At 44.3% G+C, this 16,942-nt stretch overlaps 1 protein-coding gene across 5 annotated transcripts in view; it reads left to right on the top strand.

Moving 5' to 3' along the window:
• LOC120835932 (ADAM 17-like protease) overlaps positions 1-16,942 on the top strand; it is a 33,945-nt gene that overhangs the window by 214 nt on the left and 16,789 nt on the right. For 3 of the 5 annotated variants that reach the window (XM_040205372.3, XM_040205370.3, XM_042291973.1), the window contains exons 2-7: positions 173-314; positions 400-533; positions 631-823; positions 909-1,164; positions 4,458-4,652; positions 9,425-9,566. In XM_040205372.3, coding sequence (XP_040061306.2) covers positions 173-314; positions 400-533; positions 631-823; positions 909-1,164; positions 4,458-4,652; positions 9,425-9,566 — 1,062 coding nt within the window. The remainder of the gene's footprint in view (positions 1-172; positions 315-399; positions 534-630; positions 824-908; positions 1,165-4,457; positions 4,653-9,424; positions 9,567-16,942) is intronic. The other 2 variants (XM_042291972.1, XM_040205371.3) reach the window with 1 other exon arrangement.

The raw sequence follows: 16,942 nt of genomic DNA, 5'->3' as shown, positions 1-16,942 counted from the left end.
TATTTCATGCATGCTCTATCGGGCCTCCTTCAGCATGGTTAGAAACTACGATTGTTGCCCTCTAAAGAAATATATTTCTGATTTCGTCAGCAGTTTGCAAAACTACACATTTTGCACTTGGTGCTCGTTGTGTCAAATTTTTGGGGTGTTAACTGCGAAATCGTCTACGCAGCGTCAACCATCTTCGACAAGCTCAAATATTTCGAGACGTTGAAAGTGACCGATCTCAGTCATTTCATCACAAAACGAGGAACGCAACCCAGTAAACATAAGTTCAGCACAATCAAGGAAGTCAGTTTCAAAGCTCATGGAAGGTAAGCGTCCGAAATTGCACATTGTACCGTCCGTGTTTTCTGGCATAACCTATTTCTCTTTTTCGCGCGCTCTCCAAACGTTCAGGGATTTCAGACTCATCCTAAATCCTTCAAAGGGTCTGCTCTCGGCTCACTTTAAAGCATACACTGTCGATGGTTCGGGCAACAAGAGGCCTGTATGGGTCGACCAGAACCAGTTTTTCGAAGGACGAGTGTTCGGTGAGTCATTGGCGCCCTAGCATCAAGGTTCATTGCCTGGCACAGTGTCAAAGGCGGTTAAAGGGAATAGCCAAGGCTTTGTCTATAATTTTTCAAGGGGAACTGGACTCCAACGTGAGCGCCCACATGGACGATGGGGTCATGACAGCCTCGATTCGCGTCAAGAATGACATTTATGTGGTGGAGCCCTCGTGGAGACATATACCCCAGGACAGCAACGCCACCATGATCGTCTACCGCGCTTCCGACGTCAAGTATTCGTGGGACCCGACACATGGGGCGGAATCTCTGTGAGGAACCATATCTTTCTATTTTCACGTTCCTATTTTAAGTGCGGCATTGGACATGATGCCTGTCACCCGTGTGGCTGCACAGGACAAAGTACTGTGGCTACGTGAAGGAAGGTGCCAACTCGAGCCTGGAGTCCGCCGGGGATGCAGCCGAGAATTCGGGTCACTGGGAAGGGCACGGCAAGGGTGGTGGTGGCAGCAGCCACGTGGAGAAACGCCAGGCCATGGAGCCCTACCACTGGGAACCCGTGCAGACGCGCTGCTCCCTGCTGCTGGTGGCAGACCACCGCTTTTACGAGAACATGGGCGGCCGCAACCTCAAGAGCACCATCAACTTTTTGGTATGTAATCTTCGGGAGTCCTGAGCTTTCTTGTGGTTTGCCAGTTTATGCAAAACTGTCAAAAGCTTTGACCACACTTCCTTTAAGCTTATCTGTGCTCGTAGCTAAACTAAAAAGGAGCGTAGTTTCACTCTCCTGCTACGCACATGCGCGTCTGGTCTTGTGGCCAGTTGGTATCCGCAGCTCAAATTGGTGTGACCTGGTGACTGAAGTGCAAAGCGGGACAGTGGAGCTCAGAAAATGTGGGGCAGACTAGTCGCTTAGTGAGTTGTGCTCTATCTCAGGTGAAGTCATTTTACTTTTGCATAATATAATAAGCCACCTAGTTGCATCATCTTTCAGCGGCTTTCCTGATTATGTGAAGCTGCCTTTTTTTGGTCGTGGATTCTGGGCACGTATTAGACGCGAGTGCTGCATCACTGTTAGGCATGGACTGTTTTCCAATCATTGCATCAGTGGGCGGTTTGGCTTCAGCTTTGAGTTTAAACATGCACCTCACACTGGAAGGGCTGCCTAGATTATTATGACCAGCAAATGGTTGCTTGGTGGGTTTTCGTAAAGGGTATGTTAACAAAACACCTGAGACTAAGTGTGAAAAAAACCTTGAAACAACCAAAAGTAGAAGAGACAGGAAAATAAGTCAGCCAGACGACTTCGTCGAGCTAACTTCTTTTCCTGTCTCTTCTACTTTTGGTTGTTTCAAGGTTTTTTCACACCCAGTTTAAGGTGTTTTGGCACAGATTCAACTGGTGTTGCACTGTGCTCGAGAAGGAGGGGAAAGAAGAAGGAGGGAGAGGAGGGAAGAAGGAAGAAGAGGAGGATTAGAGAGAGAGGAGGAGGGCGTTTAAGAGAAACTGAAGACGTCCCTAAAAAATTTGTTCAGAAAAAAAAAGGGAGGGGGGGACTTGCGGTTGGGGAGGTCCCCGGCGATTTTTTGTGGGTATATTGTGGGGAAGCAGACGATTTGGAATGAACGCAGTCTTGATGTTGTGTAAAGCGCGAAACACATGTGTGTCAAAACTTTCCGATCCGACGTGCGAACTGCCGGAAAGACGTTCAAAGGCAAGGGTTTTCGATGCCCTCCGGTGCTATGAAAACCCTCGCCCCCGAACGTCGTTCCGGCAGTTCGCACGTCGGATCGTACAGTTTTGACACGCATGTGTTTCGCGCTTAACGCGCGTTACACGACATCAAGACTGCGTTAAGTGGTCAAACTTAGAACTTATTTATTGCTCTCAGGAGCAATGAGCGTGCAATCTTCACATTGGGCCTATTTGTCAGGTTTTCAAGAACATACTAGATTAATGGTTTTGATTTCATAGAGCTGCTTTCTTAGCATTTTGAGTTTGGGTTGTTTTGTTATTTTATTTCACAACGTGAATTATAGTTTTTTTGGGATTGGGTCAATCCTGGGTAAAAATTTGTTTCCAAACTTATTTGAAAGGGGCTGTTCCGATTCCACTAACAAATCTCCACGGTGAGCTGAGTCAGGGGTATTAAAAATATTAACCCCATTAATTATCTGTAATAAGCAACCAGCATCTAGTCGAACATCCACAAACAGAGTTTCTAAATCTGCTAGAACGCCCTAAGCACATGAAAAGAAAATATTGCATTCCAAATTTTCTGGTTCCCCACAACAAAGTGCCCACAACAAATCGCTGGGAAATCTCCCAACGTCAAATCCCCTCTTTTTTTTTTTTTTCAGCAAATTTTTTTTAGTTTCCTTCTTTCTTTTTCTGGTCCTCCTCCCCTTCTATCCTTCTCTCCCTCCTTCTTTCCTCCCCCTCCTTGAGCATAGTGAAACGCCAGTTGGTTCTGTACCGGTGTTTTAATATAATGGTAAGCTTACACCAGCTCACCTGTGCCCTCACTGTGTTTAAGAAACTGCCTTTTTTTTTTTCTGACACAAGTTATAGCGGTTGGAATGAATTTTACTTGTAATTAAGGAAGAAACTTTCAGGGATTAACAAGATTACTTTGTACCAAGTTGCACTTCAAAAACCTTCTAAAGTGTTGCTTTTTCAGAAATTTGGATGTCTTTTAGGAAAGTTTGTGAGACATTTCACGATTGCGGCATTTCAGTTTCCTGCAAAGATATTAAATTTACACGCAACTCAGCAGGACAACTGAGCATTCCAAATATCTTCGAACTGGCTGCCATTCGCACTTCTGCCAGTCCCTGCCAGTGACAACGAAATCAAACACTATACTCCGTTTCACCTTACGATGGACTCAACGGATGCTATGAGCCATCGGAGCCAATCCATAGCACGGAGGTTGTCATGTGATCTTTCAGTTTGGCGGTGTGATGTGCAGAGCGTGAAGTCACGTGTCACGCATGCAATTCTTGAAATCTGATGTACCGAATGTACTAGACTAAGGGTGGCCAAGCTGCGGCTCCCGAGCCGCATGCGGCTCTTCGCGTGTTGAAGTGCGGCTCGCGGCTCCCTCCCCTACCTCCCCCACTCCCCCGCCTCCCTCCCCACTCCCCCGCCTCCCTCGTGGTCACACGAGCACTTCCCATAAAAAAGAAATGGAACGCATTTTAAATCGAAAGACTGGTTGCGGTTTGGTAGTCTTGTGCTTCCTCCTCCTCTATACTCACAAAGCCTGGCAGTTCGACGACGGAGCCATAGAGTGCCCGGTCGCAGATTTGGAGCTCGAGGATCTGGTAGCAGATAGCATTTCTCGGGGAATCTGGTATTCAGCGCAGAGCCTTTGCAGCGGCAAGGATCCGAAACACGGTTTTCAAACCCGACGAGAAACGAAGCGGTAGCGCAAGGAACGTGAGGAGCACGAGGGGTCATTCCATCGCTCGGCAGAAGTGTGTTTCGGTGTCTCGCCGCAGCGGGGCGCCCGTTACATGACTCTCCTCTCATTCGTTGTCGGCCGCTTTACCTTTTCAATTTTGGCGGCCGCGTCTCGTGGCGATGTGCCAGGTTTTGTCAGTAGAGAGGAGTCTGTGCTCGGATAGATTGAAAGTAGCTCGAGTTTCGTATATTGCTCTAAACAAAAGTTTGTTCCCCCCCCGCGGCTCTTTGAAGTTTCGTGGTTTTGTTTGCAGCTCTTAGACCGGGTCAGCCTGGCCACCCGTGTACTATACAATGGCTCTACGATCAACATCAGCCTTGCAAGGAAGGAAATCAATCTAGCGTTATGAGCTCTCTGCATAGAGAGTCCACTACTATGGTTTCAAAATGTCTCTGACATCTCGGCAAGCACTGCGGAGGAGTCGCGAATGAAATTATTCGAGGATCAGTTTGGTTGAAGGACCATTTGGCCTCCTGCAGATAACCCTGATCGACCGTGTGAACAAGATATTCCTGGACACGGAGTGGCGGGACAGCGACCGGCACCCCGGCTTTCGTGGGATGGGCTTCGTCATCCAGGAGGTGATGGTGCACACCGAGCCAACCCCTGTGCTCCGCAACGAAGTCCACTACAACATGGCCGGAGTCACCTGGAACGTCAGGGACCTGCTGGAGGCAAGTCCTTTCCTAGTCCTTCACCAGACGTTTGACAACATTGGTTTGCGGGTAGATGTTCTGGATATTGGTGACCGCTGCAGGGCAATAAGTTGGGCTAGTTGGTACATAACATTGCCTTATTTTTGTAGTACAACTCTTCCATGTGTTTTTGGCCTATTTTGGAGGGGCACTCAAGTGAAGCTTGTTTTTGATGGCATATTGTTTGTTGAGCTTTAGTCAATAAAAAGGACCAATTGTGGGTGGCAAAATATCCTAATAAACTCACAGCGATAGAAATACACGGGCACTATTTTTCCTGGAAGTGGGGGCGGGGGGTGGTAACCTCGGGTCCTCAACACCTCCATAAAATTTAACCAATGAAAATAGTTAATGGCATGAAAATTCCAGACGTTACTATTATGGCTCCTTCTAGGCACATTGTGCATTATATTTTGACAAAAACATTGAATCTTGGGGTGTAGGAGACGTAATACAGCAATTATTGTTTGAAAATGCTGTTCAATAGTGCCCCCCGGTGTCCATCAAACCGCAGAGAGGCGTGTCACAATGTTTGATTAGAAGATCTTTGATGATTAGATTATTAATAGGAAAATTGGCCACCCTCGACTATACTTTTGTTGCTTTTATGATGCTTAGACCCCATGGATTGAGTTATCACCATAAATAGGCAATCTCAAAATCCACTAGAGTGTCCCTTCAAGGTTGTTTTATTTCTTTGCAGTATTTGTGGCTGCCTTGAAACCCGATTAAACAATCACAAAATTAGATTTTCGCAGTTTTTAAGTACATAAACGTCACTTGGCTTGTTATCTGCAGTCAAATACAAGTTAAGAACGCATTATAAGCTTCTCTTGTATCCTTTTGAGCTTGTTTGATAGGGACAACCGCTTCCGTTTCGCCTACTCATTACAAAAGTGGGCGCAAAAACTGCCGTCCTGCCGTTGTTGCCCAAAACTAAAATGGCAGAACGGAACCGATGACAAAGGAAAAACAGACACGCCACTTGGTTAGTTTTTGTCTACCGCACTGCTGCTTTGCCTCGGCGGCGATGTAAACGTCAGCAATGATACGGTGCCGCTGCAGAGGTGGCAGCGGCGAGGTGGCGGGCATCGGCTACGCCAGCACCGCAGAGCACAAAACTTCGTTGAACGGATTGCAAAAACAATCCTGGGCCCACCAATCAAGTTCGTTGAATTGAAATATTTGCTATTCCGAAATTCGTTAATTGATTTAACTGAGACATTTTTCCAAAGAATGCATAGGTAAACCGCCGGGAATTTTTTTAAAGTTCGTTATTCTGAAGTATTTGTTAAACCGACATTCGCTGAAGTGAGAGTTTACTTTATATAGAATAGAAGGGCAAATATTGTGACCTCTAGCTCAAGTCATATGAAATACTAAGCATGAATGAAATGAACATGCTGTTTGTTAAAAATAAACAAGGTAAACCTGGAGCCGTCTTCACAAACAAAAGGGCGTAAGACTGTTTTGACAGGCCACTGTTGGTTGGACCGGTTGTTTCTGCATGTTTTGCCATCTTGAGTTCAATTGGGGCAATAAACATGATGCTGACTGAATGTCAGAGCTCACAGTGCAAGTGGAGAAAATAAGTTCGGTCATGTCATTTTGGGCACTTGAATTGTGTTTTTCTTGGAACCTAGGTGTCTCAATGTTTAGGCTAAACGATCTTCACACCTTTTTTTGTTTTTTTTTGTTTTAATAACAGGAAGTTGTACAGAATAAAAGAATGGGTTACAATATTTCAGAACATTGTGGTAGTTTTGCAGACTGAAATAGACAGTTTCAAATTTGGGAGTACAGTAGAACTTCGTTGATACGTTTTTCAGGGGACCACGGAAAAAAAAAGTATCATCTGGGAAAACGTAACAACCGATTATGCACTTAGGGGAACTGTACATGAGATAGAAAGCAGCTCTTATACAATGGGTTATTAATGTGAAAGCATTAAATGGTCCCATGGAGCGAGCTGACATTATCAGTTTGAAGCGCGAAAACGGCACCTAGTTTCCTCAATCTTTGGGTTCCATTGGTCGACGAGGCTCCCATTGGCCGCTGCGCTCGTCAGCTTCCACGACTGCTCACTCCATGGTGCTGCGTGTCCATCAGCATGTGTTTAACACAGAGCGTCCAAGGTCAGCGTGCCCAGGGGAGAAGGCACGCTGACCGGCGACGAAAAGTATGCAGCAGACGACAAAGGGAGCGGACGAGCGGCTTGCATGCTTTCGCATTCACAACTCATAAGAAGTGCTTAGGTGGCTTAGGTGTACCTCGAGCTTTTTTATGTGTACTTACAGAACTGTTGAGGACTCGGACACTCCAACTTTGCGTGTCTTGCCCCCGAGCCTGTTTAAAGTCTGGTTGATAAAAAGGAGCTTTCACCTCAATCTCCTTTCGTTTGGCAACAAGGCTGTTCAGATTGGACAGCGCGAGTCCGAGGTCTCTTGCAATGTCAGATCTTTTCCAGCTGGGATTGCGATCCACCGTCTGAAGTATATCAAACTTCTCTTTAAAAGAGAGTACCTTCCTTTTTCGCGATGCCATGACCGTCGTCAATAGGCGCAAAGCACACATACTCTGAAACACCACGGTTCACGCAATCGAGCGGAACAGAAACTAGAAGCGCAGCGTGCATGCTGGTGCACCTCGTGCCAGAGTAAGAGAAGGACAGATAAAAGAGAGAGCAAGAACGAACGAGTGTTTGTCGCCTCGCCAGTCTCGCTCCTCGTCCGAGCAGTGCTCCAAGGTCGCACCCGGGCAAGATGGGAAGCTGTGGCAGAGCTCGGCAAAGCCCAGCAAGGAGACAGAGAGACGAAAAAGAGGTGGAAAGGAGTAAAGGGAAGACGGGCATCTGCGTGCCCCTGCTTGCCGTGCAACCCGCATTGCATGGTTCAACTTTGCTCCACTAGCTTCGCTTCGAAGCCAGTGTGGCAGCCTTTTGCCCGGCGCACCGAGGCGCTGCGATGCCGACACTTTTGGACATAAAAACCGGGAAAGCAAACGTAACAGGCAGAAAGCTCGTACATGCATCTCTATGGAGGTAAAACGGGACCGGCTTTTTTGAACGTAACAGCCGGGAAAACATATCAACCGAGAGCGCATCAACGAGGTCGTACTGTACTTTGGTAGCACTCAAAAGACAAGGACAAAAGGAGGAGAACTGGGCACCACCGTGCACTAATTTCCGACGGTTTATTCATAGAAAAAAAACAAGGCTATACATTGTGCCATTACACTACAGCCAATCTGGTGTCTCAGCACCGCTTGTAAGGACGAGATTTTATTATCTGCAAGTGCAAGTGCTACCATGTATTCTCAAATTCAGCACCACCTTGCCCAACCATCGGCACTGCAGAGTTTCAAACTTGCCCATGTATTTAACAAGGCCACTAACCAAACTTTGCATTGATCATATATTGTGGGACATCTGATATTGAAAAGCAAACACATTATTACATATAAAAAAATAAAAAAAAGAAGGTCTCGCAGTACAGTTAGCATTTTGTTTATCCATGCAATTTGATTGAAATGGTGCAGTGGAGGGTGTGGTGCCAGCACCCTGCTCTAAACTGTCTCCACTGAAAAAGCATGAGTTCTTGACACAGTTATAGCCTTCGTTCCACCTTTAGCATTGCTTTCTTCTTTAAAGGGGTACGGAAACATAAATTGAAATATTCAGATTTCGTTCGGAAATGAGTCGAGCATGACGGATAATAACCGTAAATGATAATCGCACGTTTGTATTTTGAACGATTGGCTATATTTTTCGTTCCAAACGGTGCACTCGAGCAAGCGCTCGAAGAGAAGCGAACGGAGAGCGCGATGCGTCATGGGATATCCGGCGCAAACAAAAACAGAAAGAAAAGATTTCCCGCGTTCGTGGAGTAGCAAAGCAGACGTGGTTATGAGCTTTGCCCTTGGTGGCGTTGTCAGCGTTGTGGTGGTGTTAATAGCGTCAGCGCGTTACAACCGAGCCGTTCGCAGTACCCGTGGGGTGAGGTGGGGAAAGCGACTTTTGTTCGAGTTTTGAGGGACGGGCTAATCTTCTAGGGGGAGAGTGGTTGTTTCCGGTTGCACGAACGAGGGTTCGAGAAAGAGAGGAGTCCTCCCTTTCCGTCTTCTTGGACCGTTTGGTACAATACGTGATTTGTGAGTTCAGGAAAAAAGCTAAGAAGGAAAACGTTGAAATGCCAAAGAGCGGCGCTGCTCCGAAGGAAACTACTACGTCACGACTACGTAGCAGTTTCCACAACGTTGCTAGACTACCTCCCAAATAGGCTCCGCATGCATCCACCAGGTGCACATTGAAAGTCGTTTATTTAGCTTTAAAATTAGTTTTCTTGTGCTTCTCAACGGAAGACGTGTTTTTGAGGTTAGGGTGCGACATGCAACACATTAAAGTTAAAAAATGAGCGCTGAAATTTCGTTTCCCTACCCCTTTAAGGTGGCTGGGATGCAGATAGAATTATGCTCATTAGTGAGCATGTGGGCATCAGCTAATCACTTGAGAAATAGTAGTGCGAAATAAAAGCTTTTTTCAGTGTGCTGTAAGGTTGGTAAGCTTCTTGAAGTTGTAGGGCTAGATTTTTATTCAAAGCAGTTGCTGCAAGTTTTTTTTTTTTATGTGACTTTAGTTGGGGTTTGAATATTGATATCTTTGGTGAACATTCTGCTAGAGTAGAATTGCTTCTGTTCTTTCTGTTTTGCATGTACTATGTTTCTGTTGCTCACCTGTGCATGTTTGTTTGCAGGCCTTTTCCTATAAGTGCAGAGCCACTACTTGCTTGTGTCATCTGTTCACAGACCAGTCTTTCAAAGACGATGGCAATGTGCTCGGGCTGGGATATGTGGCGTCCTCTAATCCTTTCTCTCCGGGAGGCATCTGTAGCAAAGGTTTACATTCCCCTTTTTTGTTTTGGGGCTTTTTCTTTAGTTTGGCACCCTGCATGCTGTCAGCCGCATCTCACTGCCACTGCCTATTAACATGGCTTGATCATGCTTGTAGTTGCACATGCTGTGTCCCTTCTTATACACTGCAGTTTGTATGCCTTTATACTGGATGTATTTTTATAGAAGGTCCAAATTTAAAAAGAAGTTCAGCTTGTATTAAAGGGCAACTTCACTTCATTTTTACGATTTTTGGGTTATGATCTGTTTAGTTGAAGTGGGCAACCCTGAATCACAAGATATAAAACTACTGGCTCGAGCAGCTTGGCAACACTGATATTCAGCTGTGCATTGACGGCATGGCGTAAATCTCGTCCCGCACTGCCTCGCACCTGAGCCGACACACCGGCACGGCTGGTTCAGTCGCGCGAGGTATTTCAAAGCAAAAGGTAAATTGCATTTTTTTTTTTTTTTTTTTTTTTTACCGGTGCTTTATGTAAATATGCACCAAATGTAGTAAGTGTTAGTGTGTATTTATAAATTTGCCGACTGAAAAGCGGATCCGACTGCTATAAATAATATGATGTGGCCAGTGCCGGAGCTGCGTGACTGTATTAGTTTCTTGCTCGCGGACCAAGTGAAAAAGAAATAATGGGAGACAGATGGACAGATGGTATCCACAAGCGGTCTAGGTTGTTAAACCTAAGGTGCCTTTATGTGTACACTAGTTGGAGCTGCTGCGACCTGCGATCGAGCGGCGGCTGTTTGATATCATCCGCTTTTCTCGTACTTAGAGACCTCTTCGTAGCTGTTCCAGACTTATGTATACTATGCTCAAGGTATAGACAATTGCAAACATGGCGTCCTGGCTTGTGCGCCATGCATGCAAGCCCAGGCATTATGTGCATGAAGGCAACTTTGCCAGGCTTGCATTGCACGGGCTTGCCACCATGAGCGGCGTCTAGGAGCCCTGCTTGCAAACCTGTATTGCGCGGTCAACTCAAGTATAATGCTCCATTCAGCCTCGTTCCCAGCTGCAGCAAAAAAATTGATTATGTGCACCGGATTGTTGGTGCAACCCACAGCACTACAAGTCGTGCACGGCATTGCCCAATGCGAGTCCGGTGAGTCTCTCCCCTGCTCCACGACTTGCGCGTGAGCAAGCAGCGCCGCTTTGCCCTCTACTGCGCAGTCGTGGAAGCTATGTCGGAGTTGAATGAACTCTCAGGACACAATTAAAAACAGGAGAACACAGGATAACGCGGTAAGCACCTCTTGCCGTCAGCAGAATCGCAGAATGCCGCGGGAAATGAAGCGTCCGCGGCGTCCATACGAGAGCATAGGACGAAACCTATGTCATTGCCCTGTGTTGCTTCACTAGCTGAACCAGTGCCAGCGTTGCTCACCTGCTGTCGGGCCGTTAACCCAGCTGGTAGAACATTTTTAATACTGGTTTTAATCGGGAATGCGGCGTCGGTTTGACGTGATATTTTGGGTATGACCGTATTTTGACCTTTTAAAGTCGACTTTTTGAGTGGAGTTGCTCTTTAAGCTTTTTTCAGTGCTGGGGCTAAGTTTGGAACCCTAAAGGCTAATAGAAAAAAGGTGATATTGGTTAATTAGTTAGTTGATAAGCTAAAAATATTAATTAACTTTTTTAAATTTTCACTTTTTGGGGCATAATTTGGGTTCCGTGTTTTTAGATAAAAAGAAACTTGTTTCGGGGTCATAACAGCAAAATAAAAAGCGAAAAAGATGGTGTTTTACAAATAAATTTTATAAGAGCACAGGGTCAGTGGTCCTGAAAAAAGGCCACATCAGCTTTTTTTTTTTTTTAATTTTGAATTACTGGCAAAACCTTTTCGTTTGTCAAGGTTCGTTCAGGACAATGGGTCATGGTACTTCTGGGTCACGACAAAATTCATTGTTGAGGTTTCCTGTTTGGACTATATACTATTTGTGCTTTTTAGAAATAGAAAAAGGAGGGGTAGTGTTTTATATAATTGTGAAAGCTACGACTCATAGATTCCAATGGAGGGGGAGTGCAGCTGAAGCATCCATCCTTCACAGTGACAGTGTTCAAGAGTTTAGTTGTTCAAAGTATCTAAACTTATTGAGGCAACACTTCTTTGCAATATTTGTCACGGGATAGTTAGTATTGCCAATGGCAAGGGTGCCAATGCCAGACACTGCTGCAGAAATATCATTCGGTACTGGTGAGTTCTGATTAATTTAGGGTATGTTTGTAACCGGCCTTTATTTATATCGTTGAATTTTCAAAACATTAGATAAACAGTGAACTTAAACTCTGAATTTCAGAGAATTAGGAATCTAACGGAAATAAACCCTGATTTTCTAGCGAAAAATGAACTCCAAAAAACACCCTCCAAGTTTCACGAGAAATAAACTCCGAACACACGGAATCCTAGGCATAATGTAGTTGGAGAATTGATGCTCAACCTTATTACGGTCTGGCCGCGACATGAATTTTCAATTGAAAAATTTGTATTGGGCGCTACAGGGTGAGAAATGTCGCTGTTGTACATGGTTCAAAAACCGAAACCAACTAGCGAAGCGCTTCTACGATGTCAATCCTGTGCTCTGCACTTCTGTCACACCACTCACGCCAGCTGGGGCACGGACATGTGAACTGTGGAGTGTGGCGCAGGACAGAGTGATACTAGACATTGTGAGCATGCTTCACTGGTTAGTTTGTCTTGAAGCCTTGTAGTGGTCACTACATCGTTTCTAATACAAAATTTCATGTTGCGGCTAGATTATAAGGTTGAACATCAATTCTTCAACTATACTATGCCTCCAAAATATTTGTGTAAAAAATTAAGCAAATTATTTTAGTTGATTAGCTAAGTGGTTAACCAACATTGACTCTTTTCTAGTAACCCCCAAGGCTTAAAAAAAACCTAGTGCAAGTTCTAGTTCTAAAAAAAAAAAAAAAAATCTGGACCTTCTAAAAAAACATTTTGTAAGTTCATCCTAAGTTTCTTTCGATTTTGCTTTGATTGTGTGTGACTGTCACCCTGCTCTACATAGTATTTAACCCTTTCAGGTGCCGCTTGCCATCTATCATGAAAAAGATGTCTTCACAAACCTCGTTTGTGCAGAAATCAGATACGCAGCAAAATGCCTAAATTTTGACACTAAAAACAAAACTTAAAAAAAATTATTTATTTTATGTAAATCATTGCACTGAAAAATCAAACATATTTTTTTGCCTTTTATGTCATCGACTAAATATTAACAACTTTTACAAAAAAACATCCACGAAGTAAAAAAACAATGCCACAGCTGCATTGCCCATTAATTTCCAGTTAGGAAAAACAATGGGCGAGTTTTTTTTTCTTGTCTCGTTACCAAACGACAGTTTTCCTAAAGAGAAACTTAAGCCAAAAAGTAAAAAGTATAGAAAAGCATCCAAGGTGCCCGAACTTTTTCTTTAGTTTCAGTGGACCAAAAATAATTTATAAAAAAATTACTATGCTATGTAAACAAATGAAACTTTCTGGGAATACTCTCTAGAGGTTGATGGATGTAAATTTAGCATTTTTCGAAATTTACTTTAACAGAATTTTTTCTTTTCTGGATAGTTTCACCCCCTTAAAATGACTTAATATGCAATATATTCAACAACAAAAAAGTGAGGGTGTTTAGCTGTACACATTTAGGTACATGGCATTTGAGAGGGTTAAGTCCTTAACGTTTTGACTAGAAGTGCCGGGATGGGAACCTGTTGCAGTCTTGAGTGCCGGAAATTAGTTAAGGCAATATAAACGAGGAAATACTAATTAAATAACAATATAGATGCAGAAATATAAACTAGAATGAAAATTCAGAATAAATGATAATACATGTACTTCATTTTTAAGTGTGTAATTTGTTACTATTTATGACACTGCAAAATAATTGTGACCCCGAGAAATCACCGCACATAAATCAAATTGCTTAGGAGCTTTGGCGTATTCACATGGAGTCGCTATGGTCGCTATGCATGATATATACGAGAACACAAAGGAATTTTTTCATAGTTACGCAAACGTGAAGCAGGAAACTATGATTAGTAATTCTGGTGGTGTCAATGCACAATAAAAAATATGCTGGGAGATCTTGCGTTTTAATGCAGTTTTCTAGGCACGTGTGAAAAGTGGATTTCGAGGTCAAAGCAAATTCGAAACGAATAGTGGTTTTGGCCAAACAATCTCAAATCGAATATTGGATAGTTTCCCCATACTTTCCACTACTGCACTATGCCTAAACGAAACTGCATCTGACCTCGCAAAAGGTTGTTCCCAAGCTTCCACTTGTCCATATCTAAGCTAAGTTAATTTTAATCTGCCGTAAAATCCTGAGTAAGAGCCCTCTCAAAATTTGGAGATAATCACAAAAAACTGGGGGAAGGGTGCTCCTTAGGCCAGCAATATGTAAAGATGTGTCCTTTGTGTATTAAAAATGTTACAAAATTCAGGGGTGGGTGCTTATTGTGAAATGGGACCTCGGAAAGTCCATTGCCTACATGTAAATGGAAGGCACTACACAATAAAATGAAACCTATTTTTGACAACCAACGAAGTTTGGTTTGACAGGTGGCGAATTCTTTCAACTCGGAGACGGCCCGCAGCCACAATAATTAGACCCAATTTCGAGCTTGAACGTCCGAGCTCCTTTCCGAACTGCGACGCAGTGCTCATGTCCAATCAAATCTAACCAAAATGTGCCTTCCCAAAGTCGCCCCTTTTGGCCACCAGCCTCGAGGACTAGCAGTCGACCGAGGCACCTCCTATTTACTGCCTTGGGGCGATAGAGATGCCCAGCGGTACCTATTCGAGGGGATTTATAAATTTTCTTGTTATATGAAAGTATTCTTTATTATATCTAGAATTTAAGAAATAAATAAAAATTAAAACAATCATGAATGATGATTGTTGGTCGTCAGGACATCTCTGCCTAACAGATAATCTTGCGCAATATCCAGTGTTTAATTTTGAAAATTTTACTGTAGTGTAGAAATCAACATCCAGTATGTCTCAGTTTCTTTTTGCGCACGCCACGCCCACCTGTGCACCATCCCGCTTTGAAAGTGGGCTTTCCTTTCAGGAGTGTGACTGCAATATTTCTAGTTTTCCGAAGTGTTGATCGCGGTGGGTTAGCCCCATTGAGCACGCTTCTTACCGAGCGCCAATGCACTCGGGGAAGCAACGACTGTGGAAGCGAGCTCTACGGATGTCGCATCTCTGCAGCGCACAGGTGCTCGACAGGAAGCGCAAGTGCGCTCAACGGGGCTGACCTGCTGCAATCAACACTTCGAAAAATGTGAATGTCAGAGTTAATCTCAAAGGGAATATCAAATAGCGTATTATTCAGAAGTAGTATTTGAATATGCAACACTATGGGTTTTCTCTCATGTTTTCTGATATCTTCGTTTGGTGCGCGTTGCGGCGCCAATATTTTTACGAGCACTTATTCTTTGCATTGGTAGCAGCTGGCTGCGGGCCGGGCGTCACTGGAAAGACAGCGCCCATCCGCGGGCCGGTCAAAATGCCTCCGCGGGACGGGGATTGGAGACCCCTGGTTTAGATGATTCTATCGTTCTGCGCTGCTTTGCTTTTTGACGGCCAGCTTCACAGTGATGGGCGCGTAAACCTTTTGGGGACTGAGGGAATGGTTTGAGACTCCGAGCAAATGCCATGAACTGAAGGTGCAGGAAATGCAAACCTGCGAGTTGCCTACATTTATCTTTCAATAAAAAGTTGGAGCCGAACGTTTTCCAATCACCTGTCCCTGCTTTCCCAAATTCCTATGATATTACTAATTGCAGGCAGTGTTTCAGTTTGGCAGTGGTATCGCTAGCATAAGCGGGATCCTGAATCTTATCAGGAAGTGCAGCTATCGCGTCAAACAGTAGAGCAGTGGAAATCGCACAATTTATTATACTATGTTTTTCTAACTATAGTCCACACCCGGTGTATACACCTTTCCAAAAAACGCTCGACTCTAGAGGTAACAAACCGTTTTCGAGCTTAGTCACTGGACTTGAGGCTAGACTCACCGGCGTCGTTGCTAACCCTAGCCGGGTGGACTGTGATTTCAATAGGTGCAGCCTGCATAGGCGCAGTTTCAAACATTGCTGGCGGCTAAGTTTTTGTCTTTCCGCGCTGTATTTTGTGTTTCATGGTGTATGTATTTTCCCAAGGGTATTGAAAAAGCATTGTACCACATTTGAAAAAAAAAGAAAAGAACTGAGAAAATATGGTAGGGTGCAGGCAAGCTGGTGAATGTTAACCATGTTGAATAAACCTGAGACTGGGGCAGAAAGTACTTAAAGTCGTAGGAACAGAAAAGGACAGGACGACGTCTCAAACTCGGCTACCAGGTTTATTTAGTCCGCCTCCTTATGTATCCCACAGCCGGCCACCATCAACACAAAAGGGCAGCCTCTAAACAGTGCAAATGCCAAGCCCTCCAATCACTGGTTAGAGGTTGCCCTTTTGTGTTGGTGGTGGCCAATTGTGGGATATATAAGGAGGCGGACTAAATAAACCTGTTAGCTGAGTTTGAGACGTCGTCCTGTCCTTTTCTGTTCCTTCGACTTATTTGTTCACTTCTGCCCCAGTCTCAGGTCTATTCAGCATGGTTAAAAAAAGAACTGTAAACTATCTTTATTGGGTACGTGCGCGACAGAACGAATGCGACTGGAATGTTAGTTGTCATTGTTTTTTTTACGATAAGCTTCGACAGCGCTGCCCGATTAGCTGCGTGTCAAACAACAAAGCGCTTAGCTGTCGAAAATAATTTACAACAAAAGTTAGCCGAAAGGCATGCATTTTTCCCACTCACAAATAACATGTTTACTGATGGACATCTGACACGGACATACAATTTAGCAAGTATTAACATTCGAACAGTATATTGTACGTACCACACGCTGTAGCATTATCTGAAAAGAATTTGTTTGAGAAAGATCTCAAATAACACTGGCACAGTCAACGTTAGTCACATCTTGTTGATCAGACGGAATCCAAGAGGACTTCGTTTTGGGGCACGTTTTGGGGAGAGCTTCCTTTTTTCACACCAGCACCAAGGCAAAGGAATGGGCACAACTGACTCCAACCCGAACAACTATTTTTTGACTCTACGTGGATTATCTCTGGGAGGGTCTAGAACAGTTGCCATTGTTCGCAAAATCGCGTAGAGGGCCGTTCGACGTCCCTCCCCTTCTTCGTTTGCCGTGAATGTTGAGCAGAAATGTTTGACTGGCAGGCACTTGCCAGCCCTATTTCTCACAGCGGAAGGTAACACAGAAAGTGTATCCAGTATGCATCAGAAAAATTACCGTAAGTGGAAACTTTCAAGAGGGGCCAGAAAACGTT

This window comes from Ixodes scapularis, unplaced genomic scaffold (genome assembly GCF_016920785.2).
Source record: "Ixodes scapularis isolate PalLabHiFi unplaced genomic scaffold, ASM1692078v2 PGA_scaffold2__306_contigs__length_199485367, whole genome shotgun sequence".
Classification (NCBI taxonomy): Eukaryota; Metazoa; Arthropoda; class Arachnida; order Ixodida; family Ixodidae; genus Ixodes; species Ixodes scapularis.
Note: the sequence above shows the minus strand (reverse complement) of the source record. Positions and strands in the feature narration are given on the sequence as shown.